This window comes from Tursiops truncatus, chromosome 13 (assembly GCF_011762595.2).
Source record: "Tursiops truncatus isolate mTurTru1 chromosome 13, mTurTru1.mat.Y, whole genome shotgun sequence".
Taxonomy (NCBI): Eukaryota; Metazoa; Chordata; class Mammalia; order Artiodactyla; family Delphinidae; genus Tursiops; species Tursiops truncatus.
Genome location: NC_047046.1, coordinates 23,083,036 through 23,100,285, shown reverse-complemented (window position 1 = coordinate 23,100,285; position 17,250 = coordinate 23,083,036). Strand labels below are relative to the sequence as shown.

The following is a 17,250-nucleotide window of genomic DNA, read 5'->3' as shown; positions in this document are numbered from 1 at the left end:
TGTAGAAGTGCCCAGGCTCTATAGAACTCTTTTGGGCAGTGTCTTCAGACCCACCCTGTGCAGGGGGAAGGCAAGAGCTTGGGCAGGCTCTCTGGCTGAGGGAGTGGAGAACCTAGGGCTCCTGTCTCACTGGGCCTCACCGTGGGTGTGCTGTGGGTATCAGAGAGAGATTATGTTCCACTCTGACATGCTTCATGGTGTGTGTGGGGGGGTGGTCTTCTAGAGTCAGGGACAGGGTCAGGGTCTCTGGAGCCAAAGTCTGCAGCCCTAGGGGATAACTTGGTCCTGCCTGGGTGCATGTACATCCCAGGGCCACGGCAGGGGTGCCAGGGCAAGGCCAGAGAGCGGGCCCATCAGATATGGAAAAATCCTGGACTTCCCTGGTGGCACAGTGGTTAAGGATCTGCCTGCCAATGCAGGAGACACGGGTTCGAGCCCTGGTCCGGTAAGATCCCACATGCTGTGGAGCAACTGAGCCTGTGCGCCACAACTACTGAGCCTGCGCTCTAGAGCCCACGAGCCACAACTACTGAGCCCTCATACCACAACTACTGAAGCCCGCGTGCCTAGAGGCCATGCTCCGTTAGAAGCCACCGCAGTGAGAAGTCCGCCCACTGCAATGAAGAGTAGCCCCTGCTCACCGCAACTAGAGAAAGCCTGCGCGCAGCAATGAAAACCCAACGCAGCCAAAAATAAATAGGAAAAAAAAAAGATACGGAAAAATCCGTGGCAGTCATGCTAACGTGGAATTTTCCCCATTCCGGAGTCACCCAGTAATGGCAGGGGCAGTGGGGCTCTGACGTGGCTTATGCCCCACTGGGTGGCCAGCTGGTTTTGCACTGCCCACAGCTGGAGCTGAGCATTCTCAGCTCCAGGCAGGCACTAATCCCCATCCTTGGGCCTGCTCCTCTGGGGTGAAGGAGGGAAGCCTGGGACTGGAAAGAGTCAGATCCTGAATGCGGCACCTGCATCCTGATGGCACTGTGCTCAGTGATGGGCACCTTGGAGGGGGGGCGTCAGCTGAGACCTCCCGGTGGTATGACCACCCCTACTCCTCTCATCCACATTTCAGATGCTAAAAATGTGTCCCCAGTTTGCACTGACTTTAGAGCCACAGGCCATATCTTCCAGTGAATAAAGTTAAGCAGCTAGTGTAGCCTCCTCCCTTTTCCCAGAGCGGGGCTGCCCTCACCATCACCACGCCACCCCGTTTCCCAGGCACCCTCGAATCCTCTACGGAGCTGGGAGCTCAGCCGAGCCTCAGGGTCCGGCGGCAGGACAATGGCCCCGTTGGCACATCCGAGACAAACGCGCCTTGTTGGGCCAGCGGCGGGGGCGCGACGCTGCGCCCCGGCGCGCTGAATGCGGCTTCTGTGCGACCCGGGCAGGCGCAGAGGGGAGGGGAGGGGGCCGGGCCCCGGGGCGCCCATTGGCCGCGGCGCCGGGGGGGCCGGGCCAGGCTGGCGGCAGCACCTGGCCGGAGAGGTTGCGGCGGCGGCGGGGGCGGGAACATGGTCCAGGCCCGGCCGAGCAGGGGGACCCGGCGGGTACGCCCCGCCGCCTTAGTAAGCGCCCGGGCGGCGCGGCCCGGGGCCGAGCCTGCACGCCAAGGCCGAGAAGGACGGGGACAAGGTACGTCCTGGGGGCCCAGCACCCATCACCAGATTGCGCCCTGCCTCAGTCTACCCCCTGGGGTCCAAGCCCGCGCTGCCCACGCCCGGAACTGGGGCTGCGCACGCCAGACTCTAGACCTGAGTGGTGAGGGAGTGCTACACTACCGCTTTGGGGCTCACGCACCTGTCCTAGCTGACAGAGGGTGGGAAGGCTGGGGCCTGCGGGGGGGCGGGGAGGGGGGTGGCGCAGGTTGGTGCTCGCCCGGCCCTTGGTTTCTTCCCCACGGTCCCATTTCCAGGGTTTACCCAGTCCTTGGTCTTGGGGCGGGTGGGGCTGGAGCTGGGCTGGAACTGGGAGTTCATTAATCATTAATCTTGGACATGGTGCCAGAGCCCTGGGGGAGGAGGGGCAGGGATCTTCCCTCTTCCCACCAGCCCTCCCCAGAAGAGGGGCCGTCAGAGCAGGGGCTGGGCATCAGCGTAAATAATGGATCCCCTCTGCCTGGGGAAGGCCCTGTCCTCTACCGCTTAGGGGGCAAGGCCACCAAGGAAAGGCTTGTGGGAGTGGGATAAACTCTGGTATCCAGGAATGGCCCCGTAGGTAACCCAACAGTTCCCTTGTTCCCTGGACCAGTGCTCAGAAAGGGGGTCCATCTTGGTCTGCCCCCGTTGGTGCCAAGCCAAGGTGCTTTGGTAACATTACAGAACAAGGCTGTGGTTCCTTCCCAGCAGGGACCCCCTCCCACCTGCCTAGAGCAGGAGAGGTGATGGGCACACATCTGGCTGCAGTAACCCACACCAGTGGGAGGGAGGGAGAGAGGGTGGCAGACCTGACACCTGATCACCTGGGTTGCCCCGGTGACAGGTGCCATGGAAATCCTCAGGAGGACAGTCCAGTTCCAGAATCCAACCTCTGCCTTTACAAAGAGGGTGACATAAGGCCCAGAGACGGTAAGGCCATGGGCAGGCCTGAGCTGGAGCAGACCATGTGCTGCTGCATTGTCCCTTGCCCCTCAGAGGAGGCATTGTTACTAACCCTATTATCCAAGGGGGGAAACTGAGTTTCAGGGGGATTCGGTGACTTGCCCAAGGTCACATAGTTCAAATGTGGCTAAACTGACTCCAAATTCAGTGGCTTGCCCGAGTCCCCATTTCAGGACCCCAGCGTTGCTCAAGATCTGTCTGCCCTTCTGGGGTCCTAGCCTCTTAGACCTTCCATGGCTGCCCCCAGCCCCCAGCTCAGGACCCCTCCCCCCTTGCCTCCCTAGCTCCCAGCTCTGCCTGACACTCGGGGGGTGGGCAGGCTGCTACCCTGGGAGCAGAGACAACAGAGCCCTGTTCCCAGCTGCCACCTCGGACTGCTTCCTCCCTGCTTCTCACTTGGGCAGAGCCCTGCCTGAAGGAATCCCTGTGGACAAAGAAGCACGCCTGCCTCCTGTGCATCCCCTTGTCTGATGCGCATGGGTCTGATATTTGAGGGCATGGGTCCAATCCAGCAAGGGAGGAGTGTGTCCTTCCCTCTAGGCTTTAAGGGACTAATTGTGTCACCCTGGTGAAAGAGGCAATGATTAACCTGGGAGAACGATACACAGATGTTGGAATTCCAGGCATGGCAACAGGCTTGTGAAGGGCTTCTTGCTTCCCTCAGACTGAGCAAGGAATATGGACCATCCCTGTTTAGGAACCCTGTCCTACTCCAGACAGGGAGGGCAGGATGGAGCAGAGCGCCCATGGGGGTCAGCAGGCTGGGGTCAGGGGAATAGCCAGGTGAGGAGTGATGGTTCAGAGGAAGTGGGGTTCCAGAGGAAACATGCTTTCCTACCTGCCAGCCCCAGGGCAGAGATGGGGTGTGGCTTGGGCACCCCCAGATCTGATCCCAGTGGTGCCCAGACTTGCCATGGGACCCTAGGCAAGTCCTTCTCTCTCTGTGCCTTGATTTTCTCAGATGTGAAATCTGGGAGTCAGGGACCTTGGGTCTGGAGCATGGGAAGTATGGGTGCTTGGATGGGGAGGGTGGCCCTCCAGGAGATGGTACTGGCGGGTCCTGCCTCTCCTGCCAGGTGGATCTAGAAGGGTCATGATAATAACCCGAGGTGTGTGCAGAGGGCTCCTTATGCCTCACCCCGTTTGATCCTCACAGCAAACCCGTGAGAAGGTTGAAGTATCCCCATTTGTTAGGAAACCAAGGCTCAGAGAGGGGAGGTCACCTGCCCAGGGTCGCCCAGCTGGGGAGCTGGGATTTATAGGCAGACCTCTCCAGGATTAGTGAGGCGGGCGGGAAGATCCAAGGCATTGTGCATAGCAAGTGCTCAGCACCTTTTAAAAAACCTTTATATTTTACATATTTTTATGCAAACAAGTGCATGATATCCCTTTAAAAAACATTTCAGTCATGCTAGAAGGTAAGGAGAATGATACTACCAACTCTCACATACTCACCTGAGGGCTTCTCAGTGATTTTGAAGCTAATAAAGAAGGGACTGACTACTTGCTTAACATGTGTTTTGCCACTCTTCAGTTAGAGCTACTTTGGGGCGACTCAAATCTGCCATCAGGAGGGGTGGTGATTTTGCCTGGACAAAGCAGCGAGGCAAGACCTGTGGGCTTGCTCGTAGTTCTGAGCCTCGGTGTCCCCGCCGTCACATGAGCTAGCAGGTGACACTAAGCGTGTCTGTGTGGTTGCCATTTGGAACCGTGGAAATAGGTGATTGACCCTGCAAGATCAAAAAGTTTTCTAGTCATCAAAGAACACTGCCTTCTTAATCAGCTGCCAGGCCTGGTACCCAGCTGCAGCCATTCCCCCAGCCAAGGGGGCAGTAGGAGCAAGCTGTCAGGGCTCCTTGACAAGTTTGGAGGTGGTCCTGAAAGCTGAAGTGCCCCTCGGGAGATCCTCCCCATCTCTACTCCAGCACCCCCTCCAGAGGGTCTCAGAGGGGGGAAGCTTCCAGATTCTTGCAAGTCAGTCCCCCAGCGCTCCTGGATGGAGGGCCAACCTCTCCATCTGCACCTTCAACTGTGCAGCTCACACTTTCCAGCTTCTTCTTGGTCCCAGACCCTTGCTGTCTCTTCCCCATTTTAGGACACTGAGGTTCAGAGAGGGCAGCATGCCTGCCATGGTCACACAACAAGGTGGGGCATGGTTCAGACTAGCCACGTTTCCCTCCTCCTCCAGCCAGACTGCAGTTTTTCAAAATGGAAACGTCGTTATTTTAATTTTTTCCAAAGTAATACAGACTCTTTGTAAAACAAAATTATATGTGTGTAAGTATATATTTATGTGCGTGTATGTGTGTACATATATGTGTGTATATATGTGTTTTTTTACTTCATTATATATTATGGGCATCATTTTAATGAGGACATATTAGACCATTTGAATGAATGTCACATATTTTTAACCATCCCCTCTTGTTGGACACTTAAGTTGTTTCTATTTTTCCCCTTCGCTAAATAATACTACAATGAACATCTTTGTGCTCCGTCTCAGATCTCTTGTTAGATTTTCTTCTTTGAACAAATTTCCACAGGTAGAAGTGCTGGGTCTGAGGACGGACACTTTTAGAGCTATAACAGTTGCTGTCAAATATGCATTCTAAGCACTGTAGGGAGAGTCTTTCTGCTCTATTCTTAAAGTCTCCTCCATTGTCCCCGTAAGATTCCCTTCCAGCCACAGGAAACAGCCCTAAGACACCCTCACTCCACCACCATCTCTGCCAGAGCCCTGTTCCTATGTGTGCGCACTGAACAAACAGCATGGATGCCCATCAGTCAGGGAATGGTTCACAGGAGCAGTGGTTCCACAGAATATTCTGTAGCCGATGTCTTTGGAGGCCCTTTATCTGCTCATTCTGCTCATATTCCACTGGCCAGAATTCAGTCGCGTGAGGACACTGAACTGCAAGGGAGAATGGGAAATGTAGTTTAGCCATGTACCCAGGGAGAAAGGGAACTAACTGCCTTTGGAAATTGGAAAACACACTGTAGCTTCTGCCGCTGGGGCCCCCTACCCCAGCAAGTCTCCCTGGCCACGCTCCTCCCGCCTCCAGGCTGGATCAGGTGTTTTCTCTGTGCTCCAGGAAGCCCTGCCAGTGTGTCCTCTATCACAGCATCTGCAGCTGTCAGCTTGCTCCTCTCTCACGTCCAGCACTGAGAGCCCGAGCTCCGTGCACCGGGCATCAGGCACCCCAGTGCTGGGCACAGTGCAGGTGCTCAGTAAATACCTGCAGAACAGATCAATTTAAAACTCATTGTGATCACAAAACGATGTCCATAATCTATTGACATGTGAAAAAAACAAAATGTGCTCCCCAACAGAGACACCTCCTATTGCCTCTATTGATAGAAAAAATGTGAGGAGGCTTTTGCCGAAGCTTTAAGGGTGCTGCCCTCTGGGGATGGAGCTCTTTATATTTTTCTGTAATTGTCTGAACTTTTTTTCATTGAGCATGTGCTGCTTTTATAATTACAACAATTTTTTTCCGGTGGGGGCAGAACCAGCCGGAGCCGACGTCACTGACACTGGGGGAAGAGACCCCTCTGGCAGGGCTGGAGGCGCAGGTTCTGCAATCAACGCTCCCACTCTGGAAAGCTTGGCTTCACGTGGCTCTTCTTTTCCTTTTTTAAATTTATTTTATTGAAGTATAGTTGATTTACAATGTCGTGTGAGTTTCTGGTGTACAGCAAAGTGATTCAGTTATATATATATATATATTCCTTTCATATTCTTTTTCCATTATGGTTTATTACAGGATATTGAATATAGTTCCCTGTGCTATACAGTAGGACCTTGTTGTTTATCCATTCTATATATAATAGTTTGCATCTTCTAATCCCAAACATTTCTTACTTTAGAAAATGCTTTTATTGAGGTGTTTTCTTCATACTTCCCCAAACTGCTTACTAAATATGTAAAAAATCAGAGTAGTGTTTTATATCATAGCTTTTGATAAAAGCAATGAAAAGAGCCAAAGTTCTTGAGATTTTTTTTTTATTATTTTTTTTTTGCGCTACGCGGGCCTCTCACTGTTGTGGCCTCTCCCGCTGCAGAGCACAGGCTCCGGACACGCAGGCTCAGCGGCCACGGCTCACGGACCCAGCCGCTCCGCGGCATGTGGGTTATTCCCGGACCGGGGCACGAACCCGTGTCCCCTGCATCGGCAGGTGGACTCTCAACCACTGCGCAGCCAGGGAAGCCCTTGAGATATTTTTAAAACAGTAATTGAGTCACATTTTCCTCTTTACCGTATCAAGATGCTGTTGTTTTATTGAGTTGCCCTTGTCTCAGACTTAAACTATCTTGAACTATTATCATGTTGTAATTGAGATAAAAGAGGAATTTGCTTTGCATCAGCACTAATTGGTTTATCAATATCCTGTACCATTTACATTTTAAAACTGAATGTCTGTAAGATGGTAAGGCATATCTGTACAAAGCCTTACAACTGGTAGTGTATAGGAAGCTGTTCAGAGTGTTATGTCTGTATTATAGCCAGTTTTAGGCTATGGTCACTTATCATAATCGAAAAACTAGTTACTAGTAACTTGTCCAGCCTCTAGACTAATTTTATGGGAGAGGAAATGTAAATTTCTGGAAGAAAAATTGCATACAAAATTAATTGGTGTTGACATAGGATTAGAGCAGTAGTATGCATTTGCATCTTTAGAATTTCATCTTCGTTTTTCTGGATGTTAATGAATATATAATAAAAAAGTAAAAGCCTATGTTATGCTACACTGAAATTTCCCTCTATCTTTGCCAGTTTATCTTATATTCCGCTTCTTACTTTGAGTGTCACTGGATCAGAATGTTCCTTAGGCATCCTCTGGCATTCCTCAAATAATTTTCCTAGCAAAACTCTTATTAGATGATCATTTGCCATTCTAAAATGAAGTTTTTGTAGCATTAGTGCTTGTGTAAGTCTAACCCCAAAGGTCAGCTAATAAAGAACTGTATGAAAATCAGTTGAATCAAATTAATTGAATAAAATGTATACAATGCAATGCATGCATTGGCTACTAGAGTAGGGTTGTTATCAAAGAGGAAAGGAAGTGATCAAATTCCAAATAGAAATATTAAGAGCAGAAGCAACAAATAGATTTTTCCTTATTGTTGGCCTTGATCTACTATGACAAAAACAATATTTAGAAATATGAAACTTTCAATGTTTAATTTTTTCAAAACTATATATTACTGTTACAGATATATATGTGTGTCAATAAAATATTTATATGGCTCTTCTTTACTAGCTTCCCACTCTTCCCACGATCTCACCTCTTGCTCAAAAGCTTTCACTCCACTCCTACATGGACGAGGTTCTTACCCCTCTGTGACACTGGGCTTGTCACGTCCCCTCCCTGTGCCTCAGCTTCCTTATATACAACAAAGTGGGGGATCTAAAGGGCTCTCTGCAAAGATTATGAGGGTGCGTGATGCATGGGAAGTCCTGAGCACAGAACTGGGCTGTGGTCCAGAGTCCACGCTCATAAACCAGCATGTCTGCTATTTGATGCCAGCTCTGCCCCAACTTTCTCCCATGCATCCGTCTTCAAGCTAGCTCAGCCCAGAAAAGATAAAACATCTCTATCCCATGCCCTGGACCTGGTTCAGCACTCAGGGAGATCAGGACTCTGGGCCTCCCCTGTTTCGTGGGTGCTTGCTGGGCTGCTCCCCGGCTGGGTGGGGCTTTGGGGGAAAGAGCATTCAGAGCACACTGTCAGATGCCTGCTGCTCCTTGGGAGGGACTGGCAGCTGCTCGTCCTATGAAAGTGCTCGATGTGGGATAAATGACCGTCACAGTAGGGAGGGTGGGAGGGAGGGAGACGCAAGTGGGAAGAGATATGGGAACATATGTATATGTATAACTGATTCACTTTGTTATAAAGCAGAAACTAACCATCGTAAAGCAATTATACTTTTATACAATTGGAGCAATTATACTCCAATAAAGATGTTAAAAAAAAAAAGGAGGGTGGGAGGTAGATGTAGGAGGGAGGAGATATGGGGATGTATGTATATGTATAGCTGATTCACCTTGTTATACAGCAGAAACTATCACAACATTTTAAAGCAATTACATTCCAATAAAGATGTTAAAAATTTAATTAATTAATTAATTAAAAAACTGATGGTGATACCTGGGTTCCTAGAGCCCCACGCATGGGCCATGGTGGGAGCTCTGGGCATCAGTGCTGACGGAAGGATGTGGGGGGCTTTTCTGGGCACCCTCTGTCCATGGGCAAGGCTGAGCGAGAACAGACCTGAACCCAGCAAAGAACAGGATGCGAGAGATTCCAGTGCCTGGGCTGAGCCCGAGGGCCTCTGGCCCCAAGAACTGCCTCTTCCTAGGGAGACCTTGGGAAGGATCAGCATCTCTGATCAGCCCAGATTCCTCAAGGCTGGTCCAGGGTGTCCTGTGCCACCATCCCTCACACAGGGTGGAGGCAGGACAGGCAGGATTCCGTACCGTACTTCTTTGATAAAGGATTTGGAGGTCAGAGAGGTGGAATCTCATCAGACTCAGTACCTCCCAGCCCTGGTCAGGTACTCTTCCTCCAGCAGGCCTTCCAGGTTGAGTTGCTTGCTCTCTGGGCTCTCACAGATTTTAGGCAAATCTTGGTCTCAGGTTGTGTCTTGGCATCTTTAAGCCCTAGAGTTTGGGAAGTCCCTGTTTTGACTCTGGTTCTGTCTGCTCTTTGCTAACTGTGTGACCTTGGACAGGTGATTTCACCTCTCTGAGCTTTGGTATCTTTACCTGGGGAGTGGCTAACAATGGTACTTGACTCATAGGGTAGCTGTGAGACTTAAATGAGATGTGATTGGAGGAGAAATTAGCTTCCCCAAACTCACCTGCCTCCCTGTCCCTCCCATGGCCTTCAAGCCGGTCCCAGGCTCTCTGCCGGGCTCTGCGGCTGCTTGTCCTTGGCCCAAGGACGCCAGGGGCCTTGCTGAGCCATTGGATAAAGGAGCTGCCTGGCTGCTGAGGTCCAGAGAGGTTTGGGGACCACCCAGGGGGCAGAGGGCCAGGGCAGCACCTGCAGGGTACAGGGACATGCCACCTGCTCTCCCCAGGGAGGGAACTCATGAATATTCACACCCACTAGAGCATGAGAGAGCCAGCCAGCACACTCCTGGGTGTCATTGGAGCGTTCCTGTTTCCCAGTGACCACAGAGGCAGCCTGGGAGTCAGATGTGGCTCAGTCAGGGAGAGGAAAGGGGCATCCAGACACGGCCGGAGGTGAGTGTGTCTTCCTCTGTCTCGCGCACAGGCCCCTGGGGGGAGCAGGACACCCTGGGACTGAGGCCTGCCTGGTGGTGATGCTCTAGGCAAGAAGGTTCACCATCCCGGGCTCGGTTTCCCCGTGTGCATGCTGTGGGGGATGAGTCCTGTTTCTCCTTTGTTCCCTGGAGTGTGCTGGTCCAGCCAAACAGGAGGATTGCTGGGCCTGGCCAGGAGCCAGCCATTGGCACAGACGGAGGGTGATGTGGCTAGGGTAGCCCAGAAGGACAGGAATAGATAGGGTGAGCTAGGGAGGGGGGATGGTCTGCCCTGAGTGCCTGGGACTGTCACCACCATAGCAGAGGAAAGAGACTCAGGTTCTGGCCCTGTCTTTGCTACTGCTGCACTGTGTGACCTTGATGGTGGCTCTGCCGTTTCTGAGCCTCAGCCTCCTTGCTGCACTGTCTTCCAGGCTACAGGCCGTGAGGCTTGGGCCAGGCTGAGATTGTCCTTGGTACCCCATGGACTTAGACCTGGGACCGTCAGCTGCCTGCAAGCCTCAGCCTTCTGTGATGGAACATCCAGCTGTGCACACCCTCCTTCCCACGGGCTTGGGCTGGGCCTGGGACATGCCAGGCAGAGGCCGCCATGGACAAACAGGAACATGCACATTACAGGCCAACAGATCTGAACTCGAATCCCAGCCCTGCCCGCTGCCTTGCTACCCTGGGCAAGTCACATCACCTCCCAGAGCCTCGGTTTCCCCATCTGCAAAATAGATGTGACAGTGGGATCTGCCTCCCAGGATAGCTGGATGGAGTCAGTGAGATGCTCTGGAGGAGACCCCATCCCAGGGCCTGGCTCATAGCAGGGCTCAAAAGTGAAATCAGAGGGTGGAAAGGGCCCAGGGCCCAGCACCTATCAGGGCAGGGCCCGGCTGGTTTTGAGGAAGCCAAAGTTGGGGAATGAACAAATGAATGAGGGAAGCAGGGATGGGGGTTGAGGGGGCGGTCCTGGGCGGGGCCAGGCAGAGCCTGATTGGTGGTCCTGGGAGGCAGGTCTGCCCCCTGCTGCCTGACCTGCACCCAGAGCCTTGCCAGCCGCCTCCCAGAGTTCCAGAAAGTGCCCTGGTGAGTGGGGCTCCTGGGGCAGGGGTGGGCCCCGGGGTTTTTTAGAGGGCAACAATCCGAATCCCTCCCCATTTTAAAGTCAGAGAAACCGAAGCCCAGGGCCCCGCTCAGGGTTGGGGCTCACATCTGAGGCTCTGGCCTGGCCCAGGGCTCTGTCCTGATATTTGCTGGGACCCCTGAGGAACAGGAGGCTGGTGGGGTCACTTGAGGCAGGGGGCAGGTCTGTGCTTGGTCGGGTTGGGGGCAGCCACTCTTTGTTCAGGGGGAGACTACCCTGAGGGCGACAAAGACAGGAACCCAGAGCAGGTCCCCACGCTCTTTGAGCGGTAACTATGCGCTAGTCGTTTTGCCAGCAGGAAAAGCCAGCACTACCAGCTTCCCCACTTAACAGATGAGAAACTGAGGCTCCAAGGGGTTCCTGTGATTGAAACACAGGCCCGGGGCTTCCAGGTTGGCTCCTCCCCTCTCCTGAGGCCTCTTCGTGACCAGACCTTCGCCAGCTGACTTTACCCACCTCGCAAGCTTTATCTACTATTTAAATATAGTAAATACGTGTTATTGCCTTTTTCTGATTAAAAGTAATACATGCTCCTTAAAAAAAATGCAACCCTTACAGAAATGCATAATATAGAAAACGATTACCTTTTATACCCCTCCCCCAGCTACGCAGAGAATACCACTGTTAAAACTTAGAATATGCCCCTACAGTGGTTTCTTTCTGGGCCTATGTATATTTACCTATTGCCTATATGGATTTGGGGGCATAGTGTTCCAGAACTTTCTTTTTCCACATTAGTAGATCATGGTGTGTTTTCAAGCAAGTCCACTCAGCTCCACCTTGTTTCTTTTTCTTTTCCTTTTTTTGTTACGCGGGTACAGATGCCTCCATCTGGGAAGGGGCCTTGGTTTGTGGAACAGGTGCCCTGCTGATGGACACTGAGGTTGTTTCTAACTTTTTTCTGACCAAACCGCCATGAACACCCTTGCATGGGTGACTTTGCCCAAGTGTTTTTGCAGAATAGTTGGAATTGGAAGAGCTTGTACCTTCCTCCTTTGATAGGAGTACCGGAGACTCTCTCACACTCTCATCCACCCTTGACCCTGTCCACCTTGCCCACCTAAGAGTGAACAGAGATATGTCATTGTCACCAGGGAAGCCAAATTCCCTCTTATATAGTTCCTTCCTCTGCAAATTTCTTCTTCATGTCCTTTCCTGTGAGGACAACTTTCTAGATGAGAAGCGGAAAACTCAGGGGCTAGTCAGGCAGACCTGGAGTACCCATTCTCTGGGAAAGGTTTGTGGGTGCCTCCGGTCACTTTTCCAGGGGGAATTACATAGGGTCCTCCTCCAGGCTGACTGGCTGACCTCTGGCTGCAGGGTCAGTGGTGACGTGCCATGCGTGTGATCACGGGGCAGCACGCGTGATCTCTCTTGGCCTCTGGGGCCCAGGGCCTAGTGCAGCATGCACCACAGCAGCAGTGGAAAGTTTTGGACCTTGGCTTTGTAGCTAAGGGGCAGTGGGAAGGCTCCCAAGTCCCAGCTCTCTCCTGGACCCCCCATGGCTTAGCCTGAACTGCCCCCATTACAGCTCAGGCCTCAGCCCCCTGCCGACAGGGTTGCCACAGTTAGACCTAAAACCTACTACCCCCCAAACTGAAAACAAACAAAAAAACCAGGACATCTAGTTAAATTTGATATTCAGAGACATATTGAATAATTTTTAGTATAACTATATCCCTGGCAATATTTGGGACACGTGTATACTAAAAAAAGTTTTATTTGTTGTGGGTTTTTTTTTTAATTTTATTTATCTTTGGCTGCTTTGGGTCTTTGTTGCTGCACATGGACTTTCTCTAGTCGCATGAGCAGGGGCTACTCTTCATTGCGGTGTGCAGGCTTCTCATTGCGGTGGCTTCTCTTGCTGTGGAGCACGGGCTCCAGGCACGCAGGCTTCAGTAGTTGTGGCACACGGGCTCAGTAGTTGTGGCTTGCAGGCTCTAGAGCGCAGGCTCAGTAGTTGTGGTGCACGGGCTTAGTTGCTCCATGGCATGTGGGATCTTCTCAGACTAGTGCTCAAACCCGTGTCCCCTGCATTGGCAGGTGGATTGTTAACCACTGCGCCACCAGGGAAGTCCCTATTCGTTGTTTATCTGAAATTCATACTTACCCGGTTAACCCTGCCTGCCGGCAGTTGGAGAAAAGATGGGCATGTGGGCAGAGGCCGGGCTGGCTGTGTGATCTGAGCCCTCTCCTTCCTCGCTCTGAGCCTCAGTTTCTCCATCTGGCTCCCCTACAGATCCCATGGGCACGGGGGCCAGTAAGGAGAGATGAGGAGCCTTGGCCCCTCACTGGGAAGCTGGGAAGGGTGGCACGGGGGACAGGTGGGCTGGCTGGGCCTTCTGAAAGGTGAGGGATTCGGGCCCAGGCCCCTCCCTGTAGACAAACCTGGCCCCAGGCCTGGGGGGACAGAGCACTGGGAAAGGGTCTTCTTTTCCTTTTTACTTACAACATGATTTCATCATGAAGCCCCAAAAGGTGTAAAAAATAAACTAATGAACACCCACGTACCCACCACTCAGCTTAAAAGTTAAAACAGAACCAGGCAGCAGAACCTTCTCCCTGCCACACTCCCTAGCCTCTCTTTGCATTGGCTTTGCCCAGCGGGTCCATCTGCAGCCCAGAGTCTTCCTGTCCCTGTCTGGACCTGCTGGGGGGCCACAGAGCTGGCAAAGGCAGGTCCCAATGTTGAAGGCTGCCTCTCAAGCCAGCCAGGCCTGAGATGGTGGTGGGGGCTCCCTGCGGCCAGCCCCCTAACGTTTTCCCTGCTCTGTACTCCCCACAGGTGTCTGAGATGCCGCTGCCACAGAAGAAGCGCTGGGAGTCCATGGCCAAGGGGCTGGTGCTGGGAGCACTCTTCACCAGCTTCCTGCTACTGCTGTACTCCTACGCCGTCCCCCCGCTGCACACTGGCCTGGCCTCCACGTGAGTGGCCCTGCTGGGCAGCTGAGGGCTGGGGGTGGGGGAGGGTTGGCTCCTGCCCCCGTGACCACGGTTACCTCCTGGGTGGCCACCCTGTGCCCTTCATCATGCTGTGCCAGGCAGAAATCCCACTGAGAGCAGAACACCCTGTGGAACCCTAGGCCTCAGTGTCCTCATCTGTGAAGTGGGTATAGTAACAGAGCCTGACATGGAGCATAAGAATCAAATAACACCATCTGCACGGTGGGCTCCAATGGGGCCAGGAGGTGGGGAGGACCTGTCCAAGAGCACACAGCTGGCACAGGCCTGGATTCAAACTGGGGTCTGTCTGCCTCCAAGCCTGGCTCCTAAGCATGAGTCCACCCCACCTCCCCACAGGGCTGTTCTGCCCAGGACGCAGCACAGCCTGTGCCCTTAATTGGAGGTATTAAGTTGAACTAGAGGAAACTGCTAATAACTGACCATTTTCGGCCTGCAAAGTTTCATGTGGTCCTACCTAATGCTAATTCATGATAAATGTACTTAACAGTGGCCATGAATGAGACGTGTTATTGTCCTCACAGCAACACCATGAACAGGCTTATTGTCCCCGTTTCACAGATGAGGAAAGTTAAGGCCAGAGAAGCCAAACAACTGACCTAGGCCTTGCAGCCTGAATGCAGGCCCATCTGGTCCCTGGGCTCCCCTGCCACACACCCCACCCCCAGCAGCCCGCTCTCTAGACCTGGGGTAGCGGAGCCCAGGGTGCTAAGTCCTGAGGCTCTGCCACCACTCCATCCCAAGCAGGACCCCCGAGGGCGCAGCACCCTGCTCCCCGGCCCTGAGCGAGCCAGAGGCACTGACCCCGGCCAACGGCTCGGTGGGAGGCTGCCAGCCGAGGCGCGACATCGTGTTCATGAAGACGCACAAGACGGCCAGCAGCACGCTGCTCAACATCCTGTTCCGCTTCGGCCAGAAGCACGGGCTCAAGTTCGCCTTCCCCAACGGCCGGAACGACTTCGACTACCCGGCCTTTTTCGCACGCAGCCTGGTGCAGGACTACCGGCCCGGGGCCTGCTTCAACATCATCTGCAACCACATGCGCTTCCACTACGACGAGGTCCGGGGCCTGGTGCCGCCCAATGCCACCTTCATCACTGTGCTCCGCGACCCCGCCCGCCTCTTCGAGTCCTCCTTCCACTACTTTGGCTCCGTGGTGCCCTTCACGTGGAAACTCTCGGGCCGCGACAAGCTGGCCAAGTTCCTGCAGGACCCAGACCGCTACTACGACCCCCACGGCTACAACGCCCACTACCTCCACAACCTGCTCTTCTTCGACCTGGGCTACGACAGCGACCTGGACCCCGGCAGCCCGCAGGTGCAGGAGCACATCCTGGAGGTGGAGCGCCGCTTCCACCTCGTGCTCCTGCAGGAGTATTTCGACGAGTCGCTAGTGCTGCTCAAGGACCTGCTGTGCTGGGAGCTGGAGGACGTGCTCTACTTCAAGCTCAATGCCCGCCGCGCCTCGGCAGTGCCGCGCCTCTCCGGCGAGCTGTACCGGCGCGCCACAGCCTGGAACGTGCTGGACGCCCGCCTCTACCGCCACTTCAACGCCAGCTTCTGGCGCAAGGTGGAGGCCTTTGGGCGCGAGCGCATGGCCCGCGAGGTGGCCGCCCTGAGGCGCGCCAACGAGCGCATGCGCCGCATCTGCATAGACGGCGGCCACGCGGTGGATGCGACCGCCATCCAGGACTCGGCCATGCAGCCCTGGCAGCCGCTGGGCACCAAATCCATCCTGGGCTACAACCTCAAGAAGAGCATTGGGCGGCGGCACGCGCAGCTCTGTCGGCGCATGCTCACACCCGAGATCCAGTACCTGATGGACCTGGGCGTCAACCTGTGGGTCACCAAGCTCTGGAAGCTCATCCGGGACTTCCTGCAGTGGTGACGCCCGCCCGTGGAGGAGGGCTGAGCAGGGGCCCGCTGGCCTCCCCCCACGGCCCTCCTGGTGCCACCCCAGCCCCTGGGGTGAGGCGGGGCTACTGCAGGGGTGCGACCAGCCAAGGACTGGGCCCACTGCACACAGGGCCTGAGATCAGTATTTGACTAATTATAGTTTTTGGTTTTTCGTTTTTCGTTTTTTAAATTAAATCCCCTTCCCTCCAAAAAAGAATGTTCTATTTTCTGGCTCCCCTTAAAGGGGAGACTTCAGAAGTAAAAGAATTTGATGTGTTTTTGTTAATCAGCCTCAGTGGTGCTGACTGGCGGGGCCCTGGTGTGTGTGGGATGACTGGTCGGGATTGGGGGAACCCAAGGGAGCATGATGGGCACCTGAGCGTGTCTGTGGGGCAGAGCCCAGTGGTATGGCAGGGTTTGGTGTGTATCTGTCACATGCTGAAGCCCTGTGTGGTTGAAGTGGTCCCATGAGCTACCAAGACCTGGAAGATTGTGTGTGTGTGTGTGTGTGTGTGTGTGTGTAACAGGGAGGTGGGGAGAACTTGGTGGAGCCGTGAACAGCAGGCCCAGGGCCCAGGCTAACGGTTCCTCGTGCAATCTCATTAGTCCTCACAATAATCCTTTGAGGTAGGCACAATTACCATCCCATATTACACATGTGGGATTTGACATTCTGAGAGCAGGAAGGAAATGCTTGAGGTCATGTTGCAAGATGTACCAGACCCAGTACTAAGCCATCTCTCTGGGAACCCAAACCCTTTCCATAGCCAATGTCTGTTCACCCATCCCTGCCTGCCCCCTTTCCCCTACTGACCACTCCAGGCTGCCTCACCATCTGCTTGTGCTCTAACCCTACCTAAGTCCTGGGTTTTCCCCTTCCACCCTGGAGTTCAGTTTAATTAATCCAAAAAACATTTTATATTCATTAGATGTCTGTAGTGCGCCCCAGCCTTGAGCTGGCCCTGAGCAGACAGCAGTCAGCAAGTTGGCTTAGACCCTCCTGGAGCTCATGTCCAGAGAGCAACCAAGGCATGTCGGGTATGATCAACCATGGCAGGGGTGTGTCAGCTCTAACCATCTGCTTCCGTCAGCCTCCCCGGGGAACAGAGGCCCTTCCTCAAGTCTCTAACCAGTAGCCAGCAGCCAGATATGAAAGGCAGAAACCACAGCCAGGAGATTCGTTACTGGAGACCTGTTTGTGCCAGGTTCCAAGCCAAGTGCTTACATAACTTATCTGAATACCTACAACATCCTAGCTTTATAGATCAAAGCTCAGAGAGGTTGAGTGACCTACCCAAGGTCACACAGCTAATTAGGGCCAGGGTCAGAATTCAAAGTCAGATCAGTCAGCCAGATCACTCAACCTCCCTGGGCTT

At 53.5% G+C, this 17,250-nt stretch overlaps 1 protein-coding gene across 2 annotated transcripts; it reads left to right on the top strand.

The window, feature by feature from the left end:
* The first annotated feature begins 1,463 nt into the window (after positions 1-1,463).
* Positions 1,464-16,160, top strand: GAL3ST1 (galactose-3-O-sulfotransferase 1). 2 transcript variants are annotated; one of them, XM_019950579.1, is made up of 4 exons: positions 9,508-9,594; positions 9,714-9,847; positions 13,803-13,942; positions 14,726-16,160. In XM_019950579.1, the coding sequence occupies exons 2-4, from the start codon at positions 9,800-9,802 to the stop codon at positions 15,864-15,866; spliced, it is 1,329 nt and encodes a 442-aa protein (XP_019806138.1). In that variant the 5' UTR covers positions 9,508-9,594; positions 9,714-9,799; the 3' UTR covers positions 15,867-16,160. The 2 variants fall into 2 exon arrangements, with proteins under 2 accessions (XP_073646394.1, XP_019806138.1); XM_073790293.1 differs by lacking the exons at positions 9,508-9,594; positions 9,714-9,847 and adding an exon at positions 1,464-1,632.
* Positions 16,161-17,250: the final 1,090 nt, after the last annotated feature.

What these genes read in the sequence shown, in the direction of transcription:
- GAL3ST1 (XM_019950579.1), top strand. Translation starts at nt 9,800, where the DNA reads ATGTGGCTCAGTCAGGGAGAGGAAAGGGGCATCCAGACACGGCCGGAG. An exon ending in GCATCCAGACACGGCCGGAG is followed by an intron (nt 9,848 to 13,802) that starts GTGAGTGTGTCT and finishes TACTCCCCACAG; the next exon opens with GTGTCTGAGATGCCGCTGCC. An exon ending in CACACTGGCCTGGCCTCCAC is followed by an intron (nt 13,943 to 14,725) that starts GTGAGTGGCCCT and finishes CATCCCAAGCAG; the next exon opens with GACCCCCGAGGGCGCAGCAC.